The following is a 23,259-nucleotide window of genomic DNA, read 5'->3' on the forward strand; positions in this document are numbered from 1 at the left end:
TATTTGTGGCTATGTCCCCAAAAGCGGTTAACAACAAATATTTATTATGACCCGGATGTATTAAGGAGGGACCGCAGCAGGTATCTCTGATACCTGCAGCGATCTCTCCATTACTGCAGGCAGCCGCATCCCCAATAGGTTTCCAGGAGGGGGTGCGATGCTGCCAGATTTACCAATATCCGGAATGCGATGCATTCCGGATATTGGCCCCCGCAGCTAATGCCATCTAAAGATGGTATTAGCTGCTGTAACCTATAGGCTACACACCACACATGTGCAGTCAGGGGGACTGTGCATGTGCGGCAGCTCTCCGGCACATTGCAGAGACTTGCTCTTTTCGGAGCCCTTCTCCCTGCATGTGCCAGATAATACATCCCGACGCTGTGATCGCATCTTGCAATGCGATCATGGGTGGTACTGGCATGCCCAGATTGCATTGCAAGTGCGATCATTAATAAATTAGTGCCCAAATACCTTAGTTACGCCACTGGGTGCGAGCAAATAGGAATTAAGTTTTCCTGTCAATATTCCAGGTTACATTATAGCGCTCTGATAGAACCTTGTAGGCAACTGAATGCCCCCACAGATTTGATTTTTTATTTGAGCCAATCTAGGGGACAAAAGAATAGTTGTTAGCTCCTACATGACTGGATTTATGCACTTTTACTTAAAAATAATTACAATTTTATTACAGTTATAGTAGAACTGGATGACTGATAATTCCTATGGTTTTGTGACTTACTTCAAATGAGAACATTTATAATTAGCCTATTTGATGAAGTCAAGAGGTCATTGTCTGCGTTCCATGGCCCAAGGGGCTGATGACAGGGATGTATAGGGAAGTCTGACAGAGCTGGAACTACACACACAGCTCAGTTACTAGCTCCCTCCTCCTGCTGTAACGTCAGAAGAAACACTGTAAACTATCAGACCCGGCAGCGTTCGTCAGAGAGCTGCACCTACTGAGTATACACAACGTGGAGGGCGTCCTGAGGAGACATATGTGTATCTAGGGGCAGCTGGGAGAGGACAGCAGCCCGCGCTACTGCCCCTCTAATCAGTCACAAGCTAGAGCCACACTGGAACGTTCCACTGTTCACCTCATTGTCCGAACGTTCCATCCTCAGACCCCTCATCTCACAATCATTCTAGCCTTTTACTGGATGACTCCGGCCATTGCCTGTACCGCGAAGAGCCTGGAGTAACTCACTTGCGTCAGTATTCGAGGCTGCGTGGTAATGATGGCGGCGCTCTGGGAGACTTCCTCACCTCTCAGTGCCAGCACTGCCCTGCTGCAGCTGCTGCTGAAATGAATTGATCGCTTGTGCCAAACCTCTGTGCGCTATTTACCTGGGAGATCGGACGTGCTGTATGTATGTAGCAGCCAAGTACGTGTCAGGTTGCCCGGAACTCCCACGTTTTATTCCATAGCAGGGAGAGAGCAGAAGGATGGGCCTACTGGAGAGGCTGAGGAAAGAGTGGTTTATTCTCGGTATCATACTGGTGATAACAGCCGCTAAATGGCAGCCCTCCATAGGGGAGAAATCGGGTAAGTCTCCTGCTACATGCTGCATACATGTGGAATGTTACTGTATTATATTCGTATTTTTGGTGCTGTGACAGGATCTAGCTATCAGTGGTTAGGCTACAGAGTAGTGTAGTGATCTTGGACTACAACTCCGATCATCCGCACTATGCGGCATGCTGTATGATGGGGAGTAACCTGGCAAGATCACTGGCTAAGACATCCAGTTTACTGTCCTGTAACAGTGACTGCCATATAACCTAGGTAGAGGGATAATGGGCATATTGGATGTAACTGACCCATCACTGAGGTACACGTATATTCTGTGTATTTAGTGACACGTTGCACACCAGGGCATTGGCACTTCCGTGTCCTGGGTCTCCAATAGGATACTTACTGCCCGACTTCAGGCACCAGTTACATACGTACAACCTGAGTGCTACTTACCCACTTCCTGCAGCATACAGTATATACTGGTCACCACATCTGCAACTTTCCCATCACAGAAGTCACACTGCCTCACAGGAGTTTCCTCTCACTGCACAGTCATGGGCATCTAGATTGTCACTATATAGTGTATGCACCATTCATTTATTGTCATATTTATTACCATTAATATAGGCTTTAGGTATGCTTACTACTCGTGTTACTTGTTATCGATCTCTTCACCAGTTGATCTGTATTTACAAATTGGGGAGAGAGATTAAAGGATTTCCCAAAATCCTAAAGGAGCATTTTATAGGAATTTGTATTTATTTTATTAAATACACATTTGTGGAGTCACCAGTTGAATGGTGGTTTATTTTTAAATGGATAAAACGTTCAGTTTCTTTTTTTATGATCTGTAATCAACATTTTAAATGATCACTTTTGCAACTCTAATAGTCATTGACATTACAGTTTATTACTGTAATTATGCTAGTAAGCGGCATGTTTAAAGTTATAATACCTGTACTGTGAAAATGCTGTACGTAGCAATAGACCCATGTCGGGATCCCGGTGCCAGCATTGTCATGCTGACTGACTTCACGTATGTGCACAAACTTTGTTTGAGCCACAAAATTATTGAAAATATTGTATAAAATTACCTGCAGGCTGTGTGTAAAAGGTGTATATAACACATAAATGCATTCTGAGTTTAGATTTGGGTACCATTCCCAATATATTTCATTATGGTATGCACATATCCAAAATACGGAATATTCCGATATCCAAAATACTCCTGGTCCCAAGCATTTTGGATATGGGAGACTCAACCTGTATATTGAACATCTTCTAGGTAGCACCTACCAGATCAAGTAATAATGGTTTATTGAAAATTAAAATGACAATATTACTGGATATAAATTAGTAAGTTTGTTAGTTTAATCAGCACAGAAAAGTTACAGTAATAACACTGTACAAAGCCCAGATATCTGCTGACATACGATTTGTGTTTAAAGACGTGAGTTCAGATGGCAGTGGAACCGCATGTCAACTACAAATGCTCTTCTCATGTGGTTGTGTTACTTGGGTTCAAAAGGTAATTTGAAATGAATTCATTGACATCAATTGTGCACAAGCCACTTGAACGACTTCCGTTGGCTTTGTGTGTTGAGCCTTGTCAAGGCCGATTCTGCTCGCAACCTACTGTATGCAGCTGCAAGCAGAATCTGGCTACTGTAACTGTCCTAAAAACATGCAGCATAATTGAATCTGCGCCAATTGGGGCAATTCAATTCAGTGGGATGGATGCGGTGTGCCGTTTCAGAATGGCGCTTTGCGCCTGCCAGAATTGCACATTTTCTCTTGCACCCCATAGAAGTGTGTGGAAAAACTTGCAATGTCGGCTATGCCGTAAATGGCCAATATGTGTGCAGCAGGGCATTGAGGCGATGACCACTGGCACATCGCAGTGCATTGAATTCTCTCCTAATGTGTTTCATTTGCATTAAACACAGAACCTGATTCAGACCTGCTCTCTAGCAAGCGGCCGCTCGCTGCGGACGATGTTCACTAATGTGTGCATGCATGTAGTTCGCAGTGCGCATGCGCAAACTAATCCGAGCGAACGGAATGTGCTCGTCGCCCTGAAAAGACAGCCCAGTGGGATGAGTGATGGGAGAGGCCGTTTGTACGTGGTAACGGGAGCAGGCCAGTAGTGACGGGGGAGTGGAGTTGCGGACGCAGGCGTGTCAGAGTGTTTTCACGCCGTTTCTGGGGCGTGCATAATTAACAGGCAGCGTCATACTACATGTCACCTGGTTGAATAATACACTGAAGTGCTTGCGGCAGGTGTCGGTCAATGGCTGTATATGCTTCCTGGAGATGACGTATGCTAGTGGGTGGCTAAAGACAGGCTGGTGGGCGTCTGTAAACACAAAGTGATCACTCGCCAAGACATAGTGGGCGTGCTTATGCCTTGCCGTGCGAGCGGCTGCCTTGACGTCACTTAGCTGAATTTCCATATGCTGGAAGCGAGCGGCTGCATCTAGCAAGCGGGTCTGAATGAGGCCCACAGTGTATTGAGCAGCCAGCTTTCAGAAAACTAACACTGCTGCAATGTACGTGGACATGAATAACTTAGTAAGTGTGTTTGGGTTAATTGTAACGAATGGGTTCCATTTTGAGGCCTTGTCTTCTGAAGTTGATGACCGCAGGAGGAGTTATAGTTGGCCATTATGGAGTTTCTTTTTTTCCATATATTCTTTATTTAATAGTTGAACAAGTTCACACCGGTACATTGCTATGTCGCACTTCTGGGATTCTGTTGATTTGGGTCGGGAACCCTAGTCTGACTTTCTTGAATGGAGAGTGGATGAAGCTTGGGAGGGTTAATGGGACTCTTCCTCATGCAGATTGACTACTTGAAGGATGGATGAGGGACAGAGGGCCTGATTCAGAGCCGGGCGCTCTTTCAGAGCACTCGCTCTGAATCGGTGCCCGCCTATTGTTTTTTTAGAGCGGCCTCCTGGCCGCTCGCATAGCTGTGGGTGACCACCCACAGTTAGTGCGAGCGGCCAGGATGATGGTCGCAATGGTCAAGACCATCGCGACCATCAGACTTGCGACGAGACCCTTGTGGTAGGGTCTCGTTGCCGCAAGTTCCAGTGGACTTCTTGCTCTTACAGAGCAAGAAGTCCACCCACTGACATCACTTGTGATGTCAGTGGGGCCGGACCCAGACGGTAGGCGTTCCCATGGGAACGCCTCTGTCTGGGCAGCCACGCCTCCGCCCCGCCCACCAAAGGGGGCGTGCTGTCACTCAACATCGACAGCATGCCCCCTTTGGTACGAGACCCAGAGCGACGGTTTGTCCATCGCTATCTGGGTCTCGCGCATGCACACGCTGGAGCCACCTCCGTCACGTGCATGCACACTGGGCCAACATCGACCCGCTTGCGAGCGCTCAGCGCTCGCGAGCGGGTCTGAATCAGGCCCAGAATGCGGAGCAGGTGTGGGTACCTGACTGGACGGCTGGAGGCAGTGGAAGCTGATGACTGGGTTAGGTTCTTATAGTGATTGGACCAGAGGTCTTGGTCTGGTATTGGGAGCGTTTAAACGGAGGCAGGTTACTTGTCCCTGCAGACTATTGCAGACAGCCGCAGACCGATGATTAGCCCTTGCGGACTATGGGAGACAGTGACAGGTGAGTTGTCCAAGCAGATAAAAGTGGATAGCTGGATACAGATGACTAGTCTTCGTGGACTATGTCGGAGCGCTGGAAACAGGTGACTTGACCTAGTAGACTATAGCGGACAGCTGGAGACAGATGACACCGTCTTGCTGTGTATAATGGCTAGCGGAGACAGATGCTGGAGCACACGCAGAGGCAAACTGAGCCATGAAGAGAATGTCTCTATGAAGAGAATTTGTTCTGGCACTGCACACAGTGCAAATTCAGATTTAAATAGGGTGCTCCTTGTGCTGATAGGCTGAGAGGGAACATAAACAGGGTAGCTTGATTCTGGTTGGCTGAAGGCAGTCAGGTGAGCAGCACCAAGATGGCGCGCCCATGTATCGCAAATGTGGGAGCCGCGTGGAGATGTTTGCAGCAGAGTAGACCTTGGGCTCTTGGCACTTGGGAAACACAGATGGATCAGGTAACGGAGACTAATGGTGCGTGCACACTGGCCGATATTATTGAGCGACTGCACGATTACGACATCGTAATCGTGTAATCGCTCAGTGATTGTGCACAAATCGTGCACTATAATGACTGGAACAACCAGCAATGCGTGCTCCCGCTGGTTGTTTCCAACATTGTCCATCGCCTGAACATGCAGCACAATCTGTTGATAACGACAAATTGTGCGTGTTCAGTGATGAGGGAGGGAGCCTACACTGAACGATTGATCGTTCAGAGTAGGCACTACAGGGGATCAGGAACGACTGTACGATTACAATGTCGTAATCATACTGTCCTTCCTGATCGGCCAGTGTGTACGCACCATAACTCCCTGCGGTGTGACAGCTAAACGCTGGTAAATCTATTATTGTGTACTTGCCAAAAGAAACTAAACTACAAATATTCCTATGACTTATTTTCCTTATAATGTTGGCAGAATGGGAAGCTGTTTGTCCTCCTCATTCTTCAGTCGAGAATCCAACACATTTGCAATGCAAGTTGTCATGTAGCGATGCTACTTATTTCTGGGGCTAATTCATCCTGAAAAGAATGCAGAGGGCAGTAATTCTCTCTTTATGACAAGTGGGTAACTTGAAGCTACTTCTGACACTTTCCAATAAATGATTATGAAGGCACTTGAGTTCTTTCCTATAAAGTCAGTTTTATTTTTTGTACTCCTTTAAGTAAAGTGATCGTGCTGCAAGTATAGAAACATGCAGGAATCTATCCTCCCTGTATTGTTCAGCTTGTCTCTTGTGCAAAGTCAATTTCACTAAAACATTTTCCACAGCATCTTAATTGAAAGAGCTTGAGGCATTAGTTACCTCGGCTTGTTTCCTGATGCAGCATGAATGGCTGACAGTATTTGTATCTCTGCAGATGAATGGATGCCTAGTGACGTAGGTAGAGATTGTAAGGAGGCACATCCCTAGTGCTGACCTTGCATTCAATTAGACCATAAATGCTGTTTAATAACATATACTTGTTCCTGAGGACAGCAGATTTGTAATCATTTACAATTGTTGTAAAACCTATACCCACTGGTATGCGTAGAACACCCACAGCTTGGGAGATACTTATCCTACCTGACATGCCTGATTTTGCCTGGAGAAGTTTAGAAGTAAATGTTACTTAAGATAAACTTGACCCTGTAGCTTATAACTCTTGGAGGTTGTTTTACCAGTTGCAATGAGAGCCGTACTGTACAGTGTTCTGTTAATTAGAGTGAAGAACCCTTCCTGCAGTCTTAAAATGAAATAAGATAATTGGCTAGTAGCGAGTTCCCGTCCAATGTGAGGGTACGAGAGTTTAGAGATATTATGGTACTGTAAACATTGTTTGTTTTTGCTTGCACCTTTATGTGGCAGATTCGGTTAGTTTTATTGTACCGTATTATCCAGAAGTGCACATCCCGTCACATCATACATGGCTCAGCACTGGATCTTGTGCTTAATTGAATATGCCTCTCAATGAAAGTATACATAATACATGCTTGGAAACCATTGCCATTGTCTGTTATGAGTGGATTAAACATTTAGAAAATTATAATTAAACAGAAGTTTCTCTATATCCTTTAACAGTCTACAGTCTTTCTACCTTCCCACCTGTTCTGTAAAATAAATAGGTACATTTCCTCATTTGTGTATGGGCTCAAATTCATTTAAAAACAATCTGCTGAAATCAGGTGGCAGGTGGCATGGCGCTGCCAGACCTGAGACGTCTCATTTGGCACATTTGAAGGAATGCAGTTCTTCAGGAGACACTGGGCGTGATTCAGACCCGCTCGCAAGCGGGTCGATGTTGCCCAAGTGCGCATGCGCACGACGGAGGCGGCTCTGCTGTGCTCATGTGCAAGACCCGAATAACGATGACCAAGCCGACGTTATGGGTCTCGCACCAAAGGGGGCGTGCTGTCGATGGGCGTGGCTGCCCAGACGGAGGCGTTCCCATGGGAACGCCTACCGTCTGGGAACGCCTACCGTCTGGGGCCGGCCCCACTGACATCACTAGTGTCAGTGGGGCCGATAGAGCCAAAAGCACTCCAGGGCTTGCGGCAGCGAGACCCTACTGCAGGGTCTCCGTCGCAAGCCCGATGGTCGCGATGGTCTTGACCATCGCGACCATCATTTGGGCCGCTCGCTATAGCTGTGGGTGGTCACCCACAGCTATGCGAGCGGCCAGGAGGCCGCTCCAAAAAGGAGGAGGGACGTCCCTGATTCAGAGCGAGCGCTCTGTCAGAGCGTCCGGCTCTGAATCAGGGCCAATGTTTGCACAAGCACGCTTTCAGTATAACCCATTTTGGCCCAATCCAGCATTGTCCTCCCTTATTGGAGACTCACAGACTCGGGGCCTGATTCATCTTTGGGAATAGAGTAAGATACTATGTAGAGCAAGTGACTGTGCATCTTGGTAAACCCATGCTGCACTGTAGGTGGGGCAGATGTAAAATGTTCAGAGATTTAGAGTTGGGAGAAGTGTGTCCAAACTGAAATCTAAATTGCAGTGTAATAAAGCTGTGTAGAGTTTGTGGGCTACATGCAAAAGCAGCCAGTATTTACCCCACATGCAAAAAATGTATGCATTTGCACCCCTTGTATTGCAACATGGTTTGTCCAGGCACATAGAGCAAGTCAAGTTGCTATCTTAAGGGGCCTATCCATTACCCGACTTTGTGAACAATCCGACCAAAACCAGGAGGTTTTGGTCGCATTGTTCACAAAGTCGGGTAATGGATAGCCGGCAAGGACTAGCGATGTGCGTGCACGCTGGGTCCTTGCCGTCCCAACTATCTACCGAACATGCCCGTCAACGTAACGACGCTTGGCAAGTTTGGCATGCTCAGAGATAGGAGGTCGGGCTCCTTCACTGACTGATGTTCAGTGCGGACACCGCACCTCGGCGACCTGAAGGTCTGAACGCTAGACGTTCAGGTCGCCTAATGGATAGGCACCTTTTACTCTATTCCCAACTCTGAAATAATGCCTCTGACCGCAATTGCTGCTGTTGACCATGGCTTGACTTTTTGGGGCAATCCTGGATTTTGGAGCTGTTACTGCTACAAGGTGGGATAGTGTGGCGACCAAAATTACTTTTACCCTTTGACCAACTGTATGCGACAGGATTCCGAATTATGTTTGAGACCTTCAACTGTGTTTTATTGTTATCTTCAATTAAGGCAATGCTCCCTGAGCTCCATCCTCTGAATATGGCCACCTGTCTCAGTACCTGCAACAAGCCCGCACCTGCCCGCTAACCACCTCCATGTTGCTTCCCAGGAACACCCACTGAAATCCCCATTTGGCCCGGGAACCTTGCCTACATGGTCACGGCCTACAGGGGTTAATCCCTTCTGTTGCAACGCCATTTTCATAGTATTCATATGAACTATCTACGCCAGATGCCATGTACTGTAAATGTATATGTAATGATGTGTACTAACATGTTATACTTCATGCACCGGAAAATGCATTTATTAATGTATAGACTTTGCATTTATAGGAATGTATTAGGAAGAGTGTTTTATTGCATAAGGCATTTCCTTCTTCTGTGACCTAGGTAGTGAGACAGTAGTTATCCTGACCTAGCAAAATGTCTAATGTGAAATGACCAAGCCTTTGTTTACAGTCAATGCACTCCAGGTCATATGCATGTATTCATTGTATTGTGGAGCTTTCTAATACCCATATTCCACCAAATAGTCTGTCCCGGGATTTGGAACACTGTTCTTTACCTCATTCCCACTGCGGCACCTTTCACACTGCACATGGGTGCAGTGGCGGTGCTTGTAGATGTCATCACCAAGCGCCGGAAACTCCAGATGTCCTCTGAACGCCAGAACGGAGCAGATCGGTGTCAACGGGAGGGGGGAGTGTCTTTTCTGGGAGGCTGTGTGATGTCACAGCTGTCACCGGGTAGACAGGCAGGGAGAGATTACAGCCTCCCTGTATGAAGCGGGGATGGGGTAAAAACCGAAACGGTCCGGACTATGCAGGGAGGCTCTAATCTCTCCTTCCCCGGTGACAGTTGTCACAGGCAGCTTCCGAATAGCACCCAATCAGCATGCTGTAAACTGGTCCTGGGTCGGAAGACCCGGGTTACCCGTTTCAACTGAGCCTGACCAGGGTTTTATCCACGTAAAACCCTGCTTGAGGCGAGACCCGGGAAGAAATGCCTGGGATTTTTTCCTAGGAGCCTTTTCCACTGAACCACTACCAAGGTTGACAGTGCAATAACCCGGGTATTTTGGCCAGTGGAAAAGGTATAAAGCTGGTTACACACTGATGGATATATCGGCCGTTCCATTGAATGTCTGATATATCTATATTAAATTGGCAGATGTGTACACCAAATATGTCTGTGAAAGACGTCGTTCACAGACATGTCAGATCGACCGCACAGCAGATGGCCGAAATATCTGTACACATGGTGCAGGGACCCGCCGATGAGTTGACAGCTCAACTAGGCGGGCACATTTAAATGCTCACCTAGTTGTGACATGAAGCCCGGCACTGTGGGCAAATGATTAGTAAGTGTGTATGCATTTACTAATCGTCGGATAGTTCGACCAGTTGGGCGAATGGTCAACCCATCGGCCTAGTGTGTAAACAGCTTAAGGTGTTTGGAAAGAGGCAGTTATATGCTAAATAAAATTGTGTTGTTTGAGAAGGTATTTAGATGTGGATTACAACAAGCTGTATTGTATTCTGACTGGGTTTGGCACGGGATCATTCTGCTTACATCTGTGATATCACAAGGTGGAGAGACGTTGGTTATGTGTATGGAGCATTGCTTTAGTAAGGCAGATCAACCAAGTATGCAGAGAAGTTGGTCTGATGTATGGCCAGCTTTAGGGTGCCTTGAGGACTGAGGGGGTCATTCAGACCCGCTCGTGAGCGGCAGTACGCTCGCAGGCGGGTCGATGTTCCCCCACTGCGCATGCGCACGACGGAGGGAGCTCTGTCGTGCGCATGCGCGAGACCCGGCGAGCAACGGGCTCTCCATCGCTCCGGGTCTCGCACCAAAGGGGGCGTGCTGCCGATGTTGATTGACAGCACGCCCCCTTTGGTGGGCATGACGGGGGCGTGCCTGCCTGACGGAGGCGTTCCCATGGGAACGCCTACCGTCTGAAGCTGGCCCCACTGACATCACTAGTAATGTCAGTGGGAGTGATTTTGGCTCTGATAGAGCCAAAATCACTCCTGGGCTTGCGGCAGCGAGACCCTACCGCAGGGTCTCCGTCGCAAGCCCGATGGTCGCGATATTCAAGACCATCGCGACCATCATCATGGACGCTCGCATATGCTGTGGGTGGTCACCCACAGCTATGCGAGCGTCCAAGAGGACGCTCCATTTTCAGGGAGGAGGGCCCTGATTCAGAGCGAGCGCTCTGGTCAGAGCGTTCAGCTCTGAATCAGGCCCTGAGTTTGGGAAACACTGGTGTATGTGATACCATAAACACAAACCTTTGCAGGAGACGCACCTCCCTGAATAGAAAAGTAACATCAAACATTTTAAAAATTGTAAACTAAGCAAACATGTTCTACTTGTTACACTGCATTTTACAGTATGTACTTTGGAAACGGCTTTAATCTGCAAATAGTCACATAGACACACTTGTAATGTTGGTAAAATGGATTCAACAATTTCTTAAATATGTTTTACATGGGCAACACATTAGCACCACCCAGCTGTAATAGAGAACTTTGAACATAGAATACATATATTTGATATAATGCATTCTTTAAAACAATATGTAAGTGGTCACAATGGGTACTTTAATTGTTATTTTGGCTTCTCTGAAGAAATGTATCATTATTGCGGCCATCAACGTCACCAGTGTTCTGTCCCATAGAGATGCGTAAGAAGAAATAGCGACTGTAATTCTAGGGGATGTGCATTGTGGCAGCACATGGCCAATAACTTAGGGCTTGATTCAGACCCAGTCGCAAGCGCTGAGCGCTCGCAACCAGGTCGATGGTGGCCCAGAGCTCATGCGCACGACGGAGCCGGCTCCGTCTTGCGTGAATGCGCGAGACCCGGATAGCGACGGGCACTCCATTCCTCCGGGTCTCGCACCAAAGGGAGCGTGCTGTCGATGTTTAGTGACAGCACGCCCCCTTTGGTGGGCGGGTCGGGGGGGCTGGCTGCCCAGACGGAGGCGTTCCCATGGGAATGCCTACCGTTTGGGGGCGGCCCCACTGACATCATAAGTGATGTCAGTGGGAGAGCTTTCGGCTCTGGTTGAGCCGAAAAGCTCTCTGGGGCTTGCGGCCACGAGACCCTACCACAAGGGTCTCGTCGCAAGCCCGATGGTCGTGATGGTCATGACCATCGTGACCATCATCATGGCCGCGCGCATTAGCTGTGGGTGGCAATCCTCTCCTTCCTTGGCTGCTCAAGCGCATAAAGAGGGAGAAAGCCACCGTCACCCTGGTGGCCCCGGACTGGCCCGCAGAAGCTGGTACTCCCACCTCCAGATGCTCCTGATAGACGAACCATGGCCGTTTCCTCTGCGGCAAGACCTCCTCCAATAGGGTCCGTTCCGTCACCAGGCCTTACAGTGAATGCGTTTAATGGCGTGGTTGCTGAGTCTGCGTTTTTGAGGTGCAGGGGAATTCCGTGGGCGGTCATTCTGACCATTCTGCAGGCTAGGAAGCCTGTTACTTCAGCCCACTATCCTCAGATCTGGAAGTCCTATGTGTTTTGGTGCGAAAAACTGGGTTTTCCTACAACCTCTTTCGCCTGGGACGTTTTTTATTTTTGCAGGCGAGCCTGGATGCTGGCCTTCGGTTGGGGTCCCTGAAGGTTTAAGTTTCTGCTCTGTCAATTTTACTTCAACGCAAGCTAGCCTTGCTTCCGGAGGTTCAAACCTTCCTACAGGGGGTCCTTCGGGTTCAGACTCCCTTTGTACCCCCGACAGCGCCTTGGGATCTCCCCTTGGTTCTATACTTACTTCAATCGGCGGTTTTTGAGCCTCTGTTGATTTGAAGTTTTTGTCGTGGAAGATGGTACTTTTACTGGCCCCGGGTGCCTGAGCTGGGCGCCCTTTCCTGCCATGCGCCATACTTGGTTTTCCGCGGAGCTTCGTACGAAGTCTGGTTTTTGCCAAAGGTGGTTTCCGCCTTCCACATTAACCAGCCCATTGCGGTGCCGGTCTTTTCTCCGGACTCTCCTTCTTCATGCTTCCTGGATGTGGTGTTTGCTTTAAGGATTTGTGGATCGTGCTTCCTCCATTGAGGAAGTCTGATACTCTGTTCAACCTCTACGATACAGCCAAATGTGGTTGGCCTGCCTCTAAGCAGACTCTGGCACGTTGACTTATTTGCCTGCGTCTCGAACTCCGCCAGTATCCATTTCTGCGCATTCTACTTGCTCCGTTGGGCCCTCCTGGGCGGCTGCCAGGGGGTTTCTATCGCACAGTTGTGTTGGGCGGCCATGTGGTCTGGCGCACACACTTTTGTGAGGTTCTACCGGTTTGACACCTTTGCGGCCTCTGAGTCTCACTTTGGCCATTCTGTTTTGTAGGTGTCGCAGCGCATTCCCTCCCGTAGCTGTAGCTTTGGGATGATGTAGGAGAAAACACAGGATTTTGGTACTCACCGTTAAATTTGTTTCTCCGAAATTCTGCAAGGGACACTGGGCCCCCTCCCTGCGCTGTTATAACTTGTTTTCTAGTGTGTTTGTTGTTCTTCAGAGGTTTCTTGTTGTGACTGGTTTTCTCCTCCCTCTCGGGGGGGGTTATCTAATATCCGTTTGTCGGACTCCTTTCTTTACCTGGGGATGTGTGGGGGCATAGAGTGGGAGGAGCCAGTCACAGGTTTAAGTTCTTAAAGTGCCGGCTCCACTCTACACCCGTCTATACCCCATGAGTGTCACTCCAGTGTCCCCTGCTGAATTCTGAGAAACGGATTTAATGATGAGTACCAAAATCCGTTTTTACACCTTAGCGAAATAAGTTATTTTATAAAATACCCAGTTATTCGTATATTAACTAGTTTAAAGCATGAAAACAATTTATTTCATAACATACAGTATACATAGGACAGTCACCTTCTGACTTTAGGTTTATGTCCACATTACGGAAAATATTTAATATACCTACTATATTTTAGTCCAGTAGGCCTAGTTTATAACATAAAATAGTTTGAACTGTTGCTGATCTGAGACTATGGGCCGTATTCAATTAGGTGCGAAAAACTTTTTCGCAGAAAACGGCATCGCGAGTGACGTCATTTTGCCATGCGATAAGTTTCCTCCGTATCATTTCCGGAGACTTTTTGCCGGTGCGGAAACTCGATGCAATGGATCCTGCGAAACAGATTAGCCTATGAATAGGAGTCAAAAGAAAGTCCACAATTGGGGTTCTGGGGTGTAAAGCTGCGGGAACCCCCCTGCACCCTTGGGACAGTTCCCCAAAGGTAAACTGCTACAAAAAAGTATAAAAAATTCATTAGATCACCCCAACAAAGTACTTTCATTTTGGGGGCGTAAAAGTCCAAAGTTTGGGGACAAACTTAAAAACTAGCAAAATAGACTCCAGGGGGGTCCCCAAGTATGCCCCAGATGTTTTCAAGTTTGCAGGTGCTTCCGGCAGGTGGATTTTTAACATTTTTAAACACTTCACATTAGCAACTTAAAAATATGCTTGCACCCATTTTCAGGTACCCAAATTTTGCTGGGACTACTTATTTTCACCATAAAAAACTGCAAAATGCAATTCTTCACCACTTGTGCAAAGACGCTAAATAGCAGCTATTGAGAGTATTTAAGTACCCCTATAGATGCCCTGTTTGGGGTTATCTATAGTGATCCCCAATGTCGGTGCATCTTTTGGGGCGTGTGAGGCTGATTTCCCCAAATCTGACAGCACTTTTCGCTGGTTTAGAATTCGCCGGCTTCCGTTTTAGCTGATTTGGAATTAAATACGGGGATAAGCGGGGACGAGCGCAATACTTTTCTGCATGCAAAATCGGCAATGTCGACGAAAAGTACGGGATTTTTCGCACCTAATTGAATATGCCCCTATGGGCCAAATGTATTAGGGTGAGAGTTTAGAAAATGTGAGAGTTTAGCAGTAAACGCTCAGACTTTTTAAACTCTGCCAATGTAATATAGGGCCTGATTCAGAGCCGCTCGTAAGCGGCCGCTCGTTCGCTCTGAGCGATGTTTGCCCAACTGCGCATGCGTACGGATCGTTATACGCATGCGCGAACCAGTCAGTGCGGCCAAAAATCGTTTGTTCGCTAAATAGCGAATGCCTGCTAATATGAGTGACAGGAGGAGGCGTATGTGGGTGGTAACAGGGGAAGGGGCTTGAAAACGGGGAGTGGAAATCAGAACGCAGGCGTGCTTAAAGGTCAAAACGGGCGTTTTAAGGGTGTGCATAATTAATACTGGAGCGTCATTGACCACGTCACTGGGTTATTTTATAGCCAGAACTGCTCGCAAATTTGTGGTAGCAAACACCAGCCCCAAGAATAGCGAACAGTTCATACGCTGTTCGATGTACTTGATTAATCTAATAAATAGCGGACATGACGTATGATGCGAGCGGCCAGGGGGCGTCTTTTTCAAAATTACAACTGCAAGTTTTGTTCGCTCGTTCAGACATAGAGGCGTCAACAGACCGCAAAGAGCGAACGGTTAATTTGAATAGCCACCCCTTTTTGTTGAACGAACGACCCCAAATAGCGACCGGCTCTGAATCAGGCCCATAGTCTGAGAACCAAGATTGGATGGAACCAGAGGTCTTGAAAGCAAACTCTTTACCAGAGTCTGACCAACTGGATTTTCTGAGGTTGGATTGGATGATGAAGTATCTACCCAGGTTAAATCTAGGTACACACTTAGCGATGTTTCGATCGACTCAACTCCCATATGGAAGTCCTGATCACAGTGCTCAGTATTGTTTGTGTTCTGCCTAATAGTAATTTTGAGTCTTCCAGTTTTATGAGTATTTACAAATTTTCCAGTAAATGGTATTTAGGAAATATATTTTATGCCATTTGATTAAATATACGTACTAAAGTTTTGTTAATCAAAATGGTGCCAACTGAAACGTGGACTCTGCCAACCTTCCTTGCACAGTCTGGCTGCGCACATTGCTCAATTCAGACCTGATCGCAAGATGTGGCCGCTGGTGGCAAAAAGAGTCCGGATATTTAAATTAAGCGCTCGCACTGTGTGGCGTAAGGACGTCCTCTATGTCTTAGCGAGCTACGGCACTGAGTTCTCTCTAGTGTATAAAGACTCCCCCTTTCCACTCGCAACACACGTCATCTCCGGGAATTGTAGGTTTAATCGGTAACATCGAGAGCCATCAGAGATGCTCGCAGGCCTTGAGGTAGCCTTACCCCGCCGCAAGCACTGTGATCAGTGCTGGCTGAAACACATGCAGGTGACGTGTAGAATGACGCTACTTAGCTAATTATGCACGCCCTTTAAACAGCGTTTTGTTGGCCTGACACACCTGCGTCCGCAACACCACTGTAAAATATCTGTTTTTTGCAATTTTTAGTAATGGTTGAAAAATGATAGGAAGCAAGTGTTTTAATCAAATTTAAAGTATTTCTAACATTTTGGGGTACAGGAAAATGCTTATACAGTGATTTTGCAGTGTTTTTATACAGGTTTGTAAAAGTCGGACTAAGGCCCTGATTCAGAGCCGGACGCTCTGACCAGAGCGCTCGCTCTGAATCAGGGCCCACCTCCATTAATATGGAGCGTCCTCCTGGACGCTCGTATAGCTGTGGGTCACCACCCACAGCATATACGAGCGTGCAGGATGATGGTCGCGATGGTCATGACCATCGGGACCATCGAAACTGCGAACAAAAGCCTGCGGTTGGATTTTTCAACCGCAAGGCCAGGAGTGATTTTGGCTCTATCAGAGCCAAAATCACTCCCACTGACATCACTAGTGATGTCAGTGGGGCCGGCTTCAGACGGTAGGCGTTCCCTTGGGAACGCCTCCGTCTGGCAGGCACGCCCCCGGCACGCCCACCAAAGGGGGCGTGCTGTCAGTCACCATACGTGTCACCTCCACATACGTGTCCCTCATCATATACACCTCCACATACCTGTCCCACATCATTTACACCTCCACATACCTGTCCCACATCATATACACCACCACATACCTGTCCCTCATCATATACACCTCCACATACCTGTCCCACATCATTTACACCTCACCATACATGTCCCACATCATATACACCTCCACATACCTGTCCCACATCATATACACCTCCACATACCTGTCCCACATCATATACACCTCCACATACCTGTCCCTCATCATTTACACCTCCACATACCTGTCCCTCATCATTTACACCTCCATGTACCTGTCCCACATATACACCTCCACGTACCTGTCCCACATCATTTACACCTCCACGTACCTGTCCCACATCATTTACACCTCCACATACCTGTCCCTCATCATTTACAACTCCACATTAGCTGTCCCACATCATATACACCTCCACATATATTTCTTACATAATTTACACCTCCACATACCTGTCCCACATCATATACACCTCCACGTACCTGTCCCACATCATTTACACCTCCACATACCTGTCCCACATCATATACACCTCCACATACCTGTCCCTCATCATATACACCTCCACATACCTGTCCCACATTATTTACACCTCCACATACCTGTCCCACATCATATACACCTCCACATACCTGTCCCTCATCATATACACCTCCACATACCTGTTCCATATCATTTACACCTCACCATACATGTTCCACATCATATACACCTCCACATACCTGTCCCTCATATACACCTCCACATACCTGTCCCTCATCATTTACACCTCCACATACCTGTCCCTCATCATTTACACCTCCACATACCTGTCCCACATCATTTACACCTCCACATACCTGTCCCACATCATATACACCTCCACATACCTGTCCTTCATAATTTCACCCTTTTATTGAGCTTTTAGAGCAATTCATCTGAAAACAAACATAGCACCTTTATTGGACAAAGTATGCTAGTTAAACCCCCCCATGAATGATTATTCATTGGGAGGAGTGTAGCAGTGGTTTTGCTCTATGTACTAACATTTTTACCTTAAAATAAAGATTTTACATGCCTTTTCACCTGCTCAGGGGGTGTGCACAATAAAGCGATTTTCCTCTGAAAAAGCAATGAGTTTGGAATTGGATTGCAACTGAAATTTGCGGTGCGAGGACGTCATAAGAACTGCTCACAGGACCAAACTCATACCTAATTGGATTGGTCCTATTATGTCTATTGTGACAGACCATCTTCATTTGTTCTGCACATCTCTATAAATTAGCACAGATAGTGGTCACACAAAATGCTTTTGCCCGACTGGTCCAGAGATTTTCTCAGTCATTACAAGGATTCTAACCCCCTCACACCTTCCTCTGTCTGTCCGTCAATCAATTATATAGACAGGTTAGACACTTAAGGGCCCATTTATAATTAAATATTTATGGCTTATTCCCTGAAAACACCTGCAAATATTTAGTATCCCCTGAATGTATTATGGAGGGATCGCAGTGGTCCCTCCATTTCCGCGTGCAGCTGCAACCACCATAGGCTTCTATGAACATGCGATGCTGGCTTTCTTGAACGTGGTCCCCGCAGCTTACGCCTTCAAAAGATGGCATAAGCCGCCACTGTATCCTATGTGCTACACCTCGCAAAACTAGCCGGAGAAGGTTCCATAGCAACCCTCCCCGGCAATGGCCGCCATGCATGTATGGTCAGGAGACCGCGCAGGATCCACCAAGCCAGGAGTGAAGAGACTGCTGACTCGGTCACTTCACTCCCAGCACATCACAGGGGGGGCGAGCTCCTTTCGGGGCCCTTGTCCCTGCATGGGCTTTTTCATACATCCCGGTACTATGATCGCATGCTACAATGCAATCATGGACATTAATATCGCATATTATTGGTCAAAGCTTCTATATTTATAGATACTTGCTCCTAATATTTCCAAGGTAACAGTAGTGTGAGAGGGACGAATGGATTGTATTTAAGAAAAGGGTGTTTTTTACATTTTGTGTGCTTGTCATGTGTTGTCTTTTGCTGTTTTTCGGATCTTCTTTTGTGCCTGAAATCTATCAATAATGTCACAGGGGATGCTGGTCCATGTCAGGTCTAGTATGTTCAATAAATGTTAATTAGCGGGCGTTAATATCGCACCCAGGTGGCAAGGAGAATGTGATAATTGTTAAATGGGCTCTTTATTTTGTGATACATTATACTAGTATCACTAGGATTCATAAATAGATTCTACATACAATGGGCCGAATTCAATTCAGTGCGATGATGAATAGCCGCTGGAGGGAGCTCCCGCAGATATTCAATACAACGCGCTGTTTGCTTGGTCGGGAATTGGTTAAATCAGAGAATGACTGTTCTCACGACTTAACTTGGATGTTATGGCGCCGTAACCGGAATTCTCTGACTAAAGTGCCGGGCGCACGGCTGCTAGCGCAGCGCTAAGCCGGCAAACAGCGCGGGCAGGTTCAACATTGCTAGCTTTCATGTGCACCTCTACGGTGTGCAAAGATAAACTAGCGATGTTGCTGGTCGCAGCGTGCCATTCTAGAAAGGCACGTCACGGCCAAGTCTCTAATTGAATCGCCCCCTTGATGTATATTGTCTACTTTAAACCTTTCTTATGTAAGACCTCCAGCTCGCTTACATGGCTATTGCAGTACAATTGGGAAAAACCATACAGGCACCTCTTGCTATGCTGCCATGACTCACTTTTCTCAGTGAGCTACAACATGACTAGATCCAGAATATAATCCTGTCTGTCAATTCAACTGAGCTGAAGAACTGAATGACCTGCATTGTGAGGTCTGTCGTTCAGCGTGGTTTCAGCAGTGGGGATAATCTTCTCTGCCTGGAACATATCAGTACAGCTCCAAAACTGTGTTGACAAATATTCAAATTGTTCTCTAACCTAAGCTACAGCAGAGATGTCACACAGCACATTGCTGTAGGCTCAGCATGTTTCTATAATCTGCCAAAATATAACCAAGAGACAGGTTCATTTTTAGCTGCCTTTTGTGCTTCTCTTCCTTTTCCCATAACCAGGAAACCTACATTTGTGCTTTTGAGACCTGAATCAGACTGGGAAAAAAAAGAAGTAAAAGTGATCACTTTATAATTTTGGCTAAATAAATACAGTAATATATTAGATAACTTGTGTACCGTTTAGTATATGGATTTTTTTTTTTATCAGCTTGCTGATAACCAAGGGCCTGATTCAGACTTCAGGTTACTCAGGATGGCCGATATTTCCACGCAGCTGAAGCCAGTGAAGCACAGATCTTCTTCAAACATCTGGGTTTTCTGCAAATCATCGGGTTTTAGTACAACTCTGAATCAGACCCCAAGTATTAAAGCAAGATGTATCATGTTCTTTTGAAAGTATTGTAAAAACTAAAAGAGATAACCCTGAAGAATAGAACAGCATAAAAGATAAACCGACAAGTCACTTTACAGTTTAAAGGTGGGTACACACCTTATAGATATATCTGCAGACTGTGCAGAACATAAATTCTGCATACAGTCTGCACGATCTGTCATGACTGACATCACAACTGGGCGGCCATTTAACATGCATCTGCCCAGTTGAGTTGTCAATCATTGCCGGTCCGTGCAGAAAGTGTATGGGCGGACGGCTGACCACCTGTACACACAGCACGATGCCCCAATATATCTGCAGATATATTGGGCATCCGCTGTGCAGCACAACCGACACGATATGTCTGTGAACGATGTCGTTCAGACATGTCACTGTTACACACTGTCCGATGCACACACGATGTATCGGCCAGTGTGTTCCCAGTATTAATCCAAAAAATTATTTATTAAATATGTTTTGGGACCACTGGAAGTGCTTTGTTGGGTATGAGTAGTATTCCAAAACGTAACATGAATTTCAAAAACACAATAAATCGCATTAATAATTCAAGCAATTCTATAAATATTAAGGGAAACTCCCAGTGAGCACTAGTCTCGGCCCTATCTTTGGCACAAGCGGTCCGTCTGAAAACAGGTGTATCTTTGCACATGCACAGCTCTGTATAGCTCGCCATTCTTGACAATACGCCCTTTGCCTACGTGCACACCCTATTACTACCCAGCAGCACTTCTTCAACTGCAAATGGAGATATGACAGAGTTGCACAGGACACTGAATGGCACTAGGATGTGTGCTCTGGGGTACAGAGATTAGAGAGCAGACTTACTATGGTCGGATGCTGTATAAAGTTTGTTTTCGCTAAAAAGTTGGGAGGGTGAGAGGCTAATTGGCACCATACTGAGTCGTGTATCTAGTTGTAACCAGAGTTCACTGCTAAACACATCTTTTTTTTATAATACAGATGTGTCTGCATACACGGTCTTCAGTCTTTATAAACAGTCCCTCCCAGAGGGCCAAGTCCCGGCGACTCGGCGGTGCAGAGCGACTTTCTCGCTCATAATGTGCATTTATTCTCATAAATAAACCAATTGGAAGCGACCAAACTACTTTGCTAGATTACACTGATCAATTTGATGTGCGACATTTGTACATCTGTGTTAGAATGAGTCTGAATCTGTATACGAAGTGCTACAATGCCGCTGCATTCTCTCACGCCAAGCTCCTTTGTACTTCATCTGTGTCTTTGTACGTGTAATTCCTGTGCAGTTAGTCGCAGCCCAGCTTCCCTAGTACACTGAGCGGTGTTTGTGCATCTGCAATGCAAATAAGATGCAAAGTTATAAGAAAAAGACTGTACACCACACCTCTTAGAGCGTCTCAGGTGTTCTGGGCTGTAGCTGTGTTCAGAGAAGTTAATCATGTTCAGTGGTAATTATCATACATCTGTCAGCAAAGAAAATGATTGCATTTAGTACCTGATTCAGACCCGCTCGCTAGGATGCATTCTCACGCAGCCGGCCGATTGTTTGCGCTCGCTGCCCATAGACAACACTGCAGAATGAGTGACAGGAGAAGCCGTCTGTGGGTGGTGACAGGGGCTGGCCACTAGAAACGGGGGAGATGCGAACGCAGACGAGCCTGAGCGTCTCAACGCCATTTCAGAGGTGTGCATAATTAAGAGGAAGCGTTATAGTACATGTCACCTAGCTGAATTTTACATTGAAGTGCTTGCGGTAGGGTGTGGTCAACCACAAGCGCTGCGTTCGTTTCCGATTGTACCGATGGTTGCATACACATCCTGGAGATGCGTGCGCAAGTGGGCGTCTTAAGACAGGCTGGTGGGCGTCTGCATACATGGAGCGATCGCACGCCAAGACATAGTGGGCCTGCTTATGCCTTGCCGTGTGATTGCCTACCTTGCTGTCACTTTGCTGAATACGCATACGCATCTAGCGAGCTGGTCTGAATCGAGCCCTTAATGCGAAGTAAAGATCCTCTATTCCTTTAGGCTTTCCTTGCAGTTTTCTTCAATTCAAACTATATTGCAAAGAAGCAAAAGAACAAATCAAGTCTTTCTGGTGCACTCATTGAATAATTTAGAATAGAATAATTGAGGAAAATAATAATACCATATAATAATACTTAACCTTTAATAATGAATATAAAATGATCCTAGCGTTTTGCAAATATACTTCTTACTGTTAGAAATCACCAACAGTAAACAATCATAACAATTGTAATTTCATAGATAAAACAATATAATAAAGTTTATGGCGAAAATATTTCTCTCAGAGTTCCCTTATGTAATTAAATGAACAAATATTGTCAGAGAACTCCCACCTTCGTATAATGCAAAAGTATTTAATCTCATAAAATTACATACATTAATTATGAAACCAATTAAAATATATTCCAGGTCTGAACAGCTGTAATTTCTGACTAAATATCTGTGCTCATGTATCATATAATCATAATTCCACGAATGATTACATTTAGAACACATACAATTCATAATAGCCTTGACCAATGATTATTACTAATGTCACTAGTCGTACACACTGAAACCAGGCATATGCACTTTCTGCTGATTTGAAACTATAACATTGCTGTATAACCCGGAACAAAACAGTGTCCCTGAGGTAATAGAACGAGGCATACAATTGAACTGAACTCAGGGCCTGATTCAGAGCCAGATGCTCTGACGAGCGCTCACTCTGAATCAGGGCCCTCCTACCTAAAATTGGAGCGGCCTCCTGGCCGCTCGCATAGCTGTGGGTGACCACCCACAGCTTATGCGAGCGGCCAAAAAGATGGTCGCGAAGGTCAAGACCATCGCGACCATCGGGCTTGCGACGGTAGGGTCTCGCTGCCACAAGCCCAGGAGTGCTTTTGGCTCTATCAGAGCCAAATGCACTCCCACTGACATCACTAGTGACATCACTAGTGATGTCAGTGGGGCCGGCCCCAGACGGTAGGCGTTCCAGCAACGCCCCTGGCACGCCCACCAAAGGGGGCGTGCTGTCACTCACCATCAACAGCACGCCCCCTTTGGTGCGAGACCCATAGCGACGGCTTGGCCGTCGCTATGCAGGTCTCGCGCATCCGCACGACGGAGCTCCCTCCGTCGTGCGCATGCGCACTAGGGCACCATCGACCCGCTTGCGAGTGCTCAGCGCT

The 23,259-nt window shown here is 46.6% G+C and overlaps 1 protein-coding gene across 1 annotated transcript in view; it reads left to right on the top strand.

Annotated features, from left to right (window-relative positions):
• The first annotated feature begins 914 nt into the window (after positions 1 to 914).
• The window catches only part of SLC10A7 (solute carrier family 10 member 7), a 205,552-nt gene continuing 183,207 nt past the window's right edge, over positions 915 to 23,259 (top strand). The window contains exon 1 of the mRNA XM_088447969.1: positions 915 to 1,549. Coding sequence (XP_088304095.1) covers positions 1,450 to 1,549 — 100 coding nt within the window. The 5' untranslated portion in view covers positions 915 to 1,449. The remainder of the gene's footprint in view (positions 1,550 to 23,259) is intronic.

Source organism: Taudactylus pleione, unplaced genomic scaffold (assembly GCF_031769625.1).
Source record: "Taudactylus pleione unplaced genomic scaffold, aTauple2 ptg000021l, whole genome shotgun sequence".
NCBI classification, from domain to species: Eukaryota; Metazoa; Chordata; class Amphibia; order Anura; family Myobatrachidae; genus Taudactylus; species Taudactylus pleione.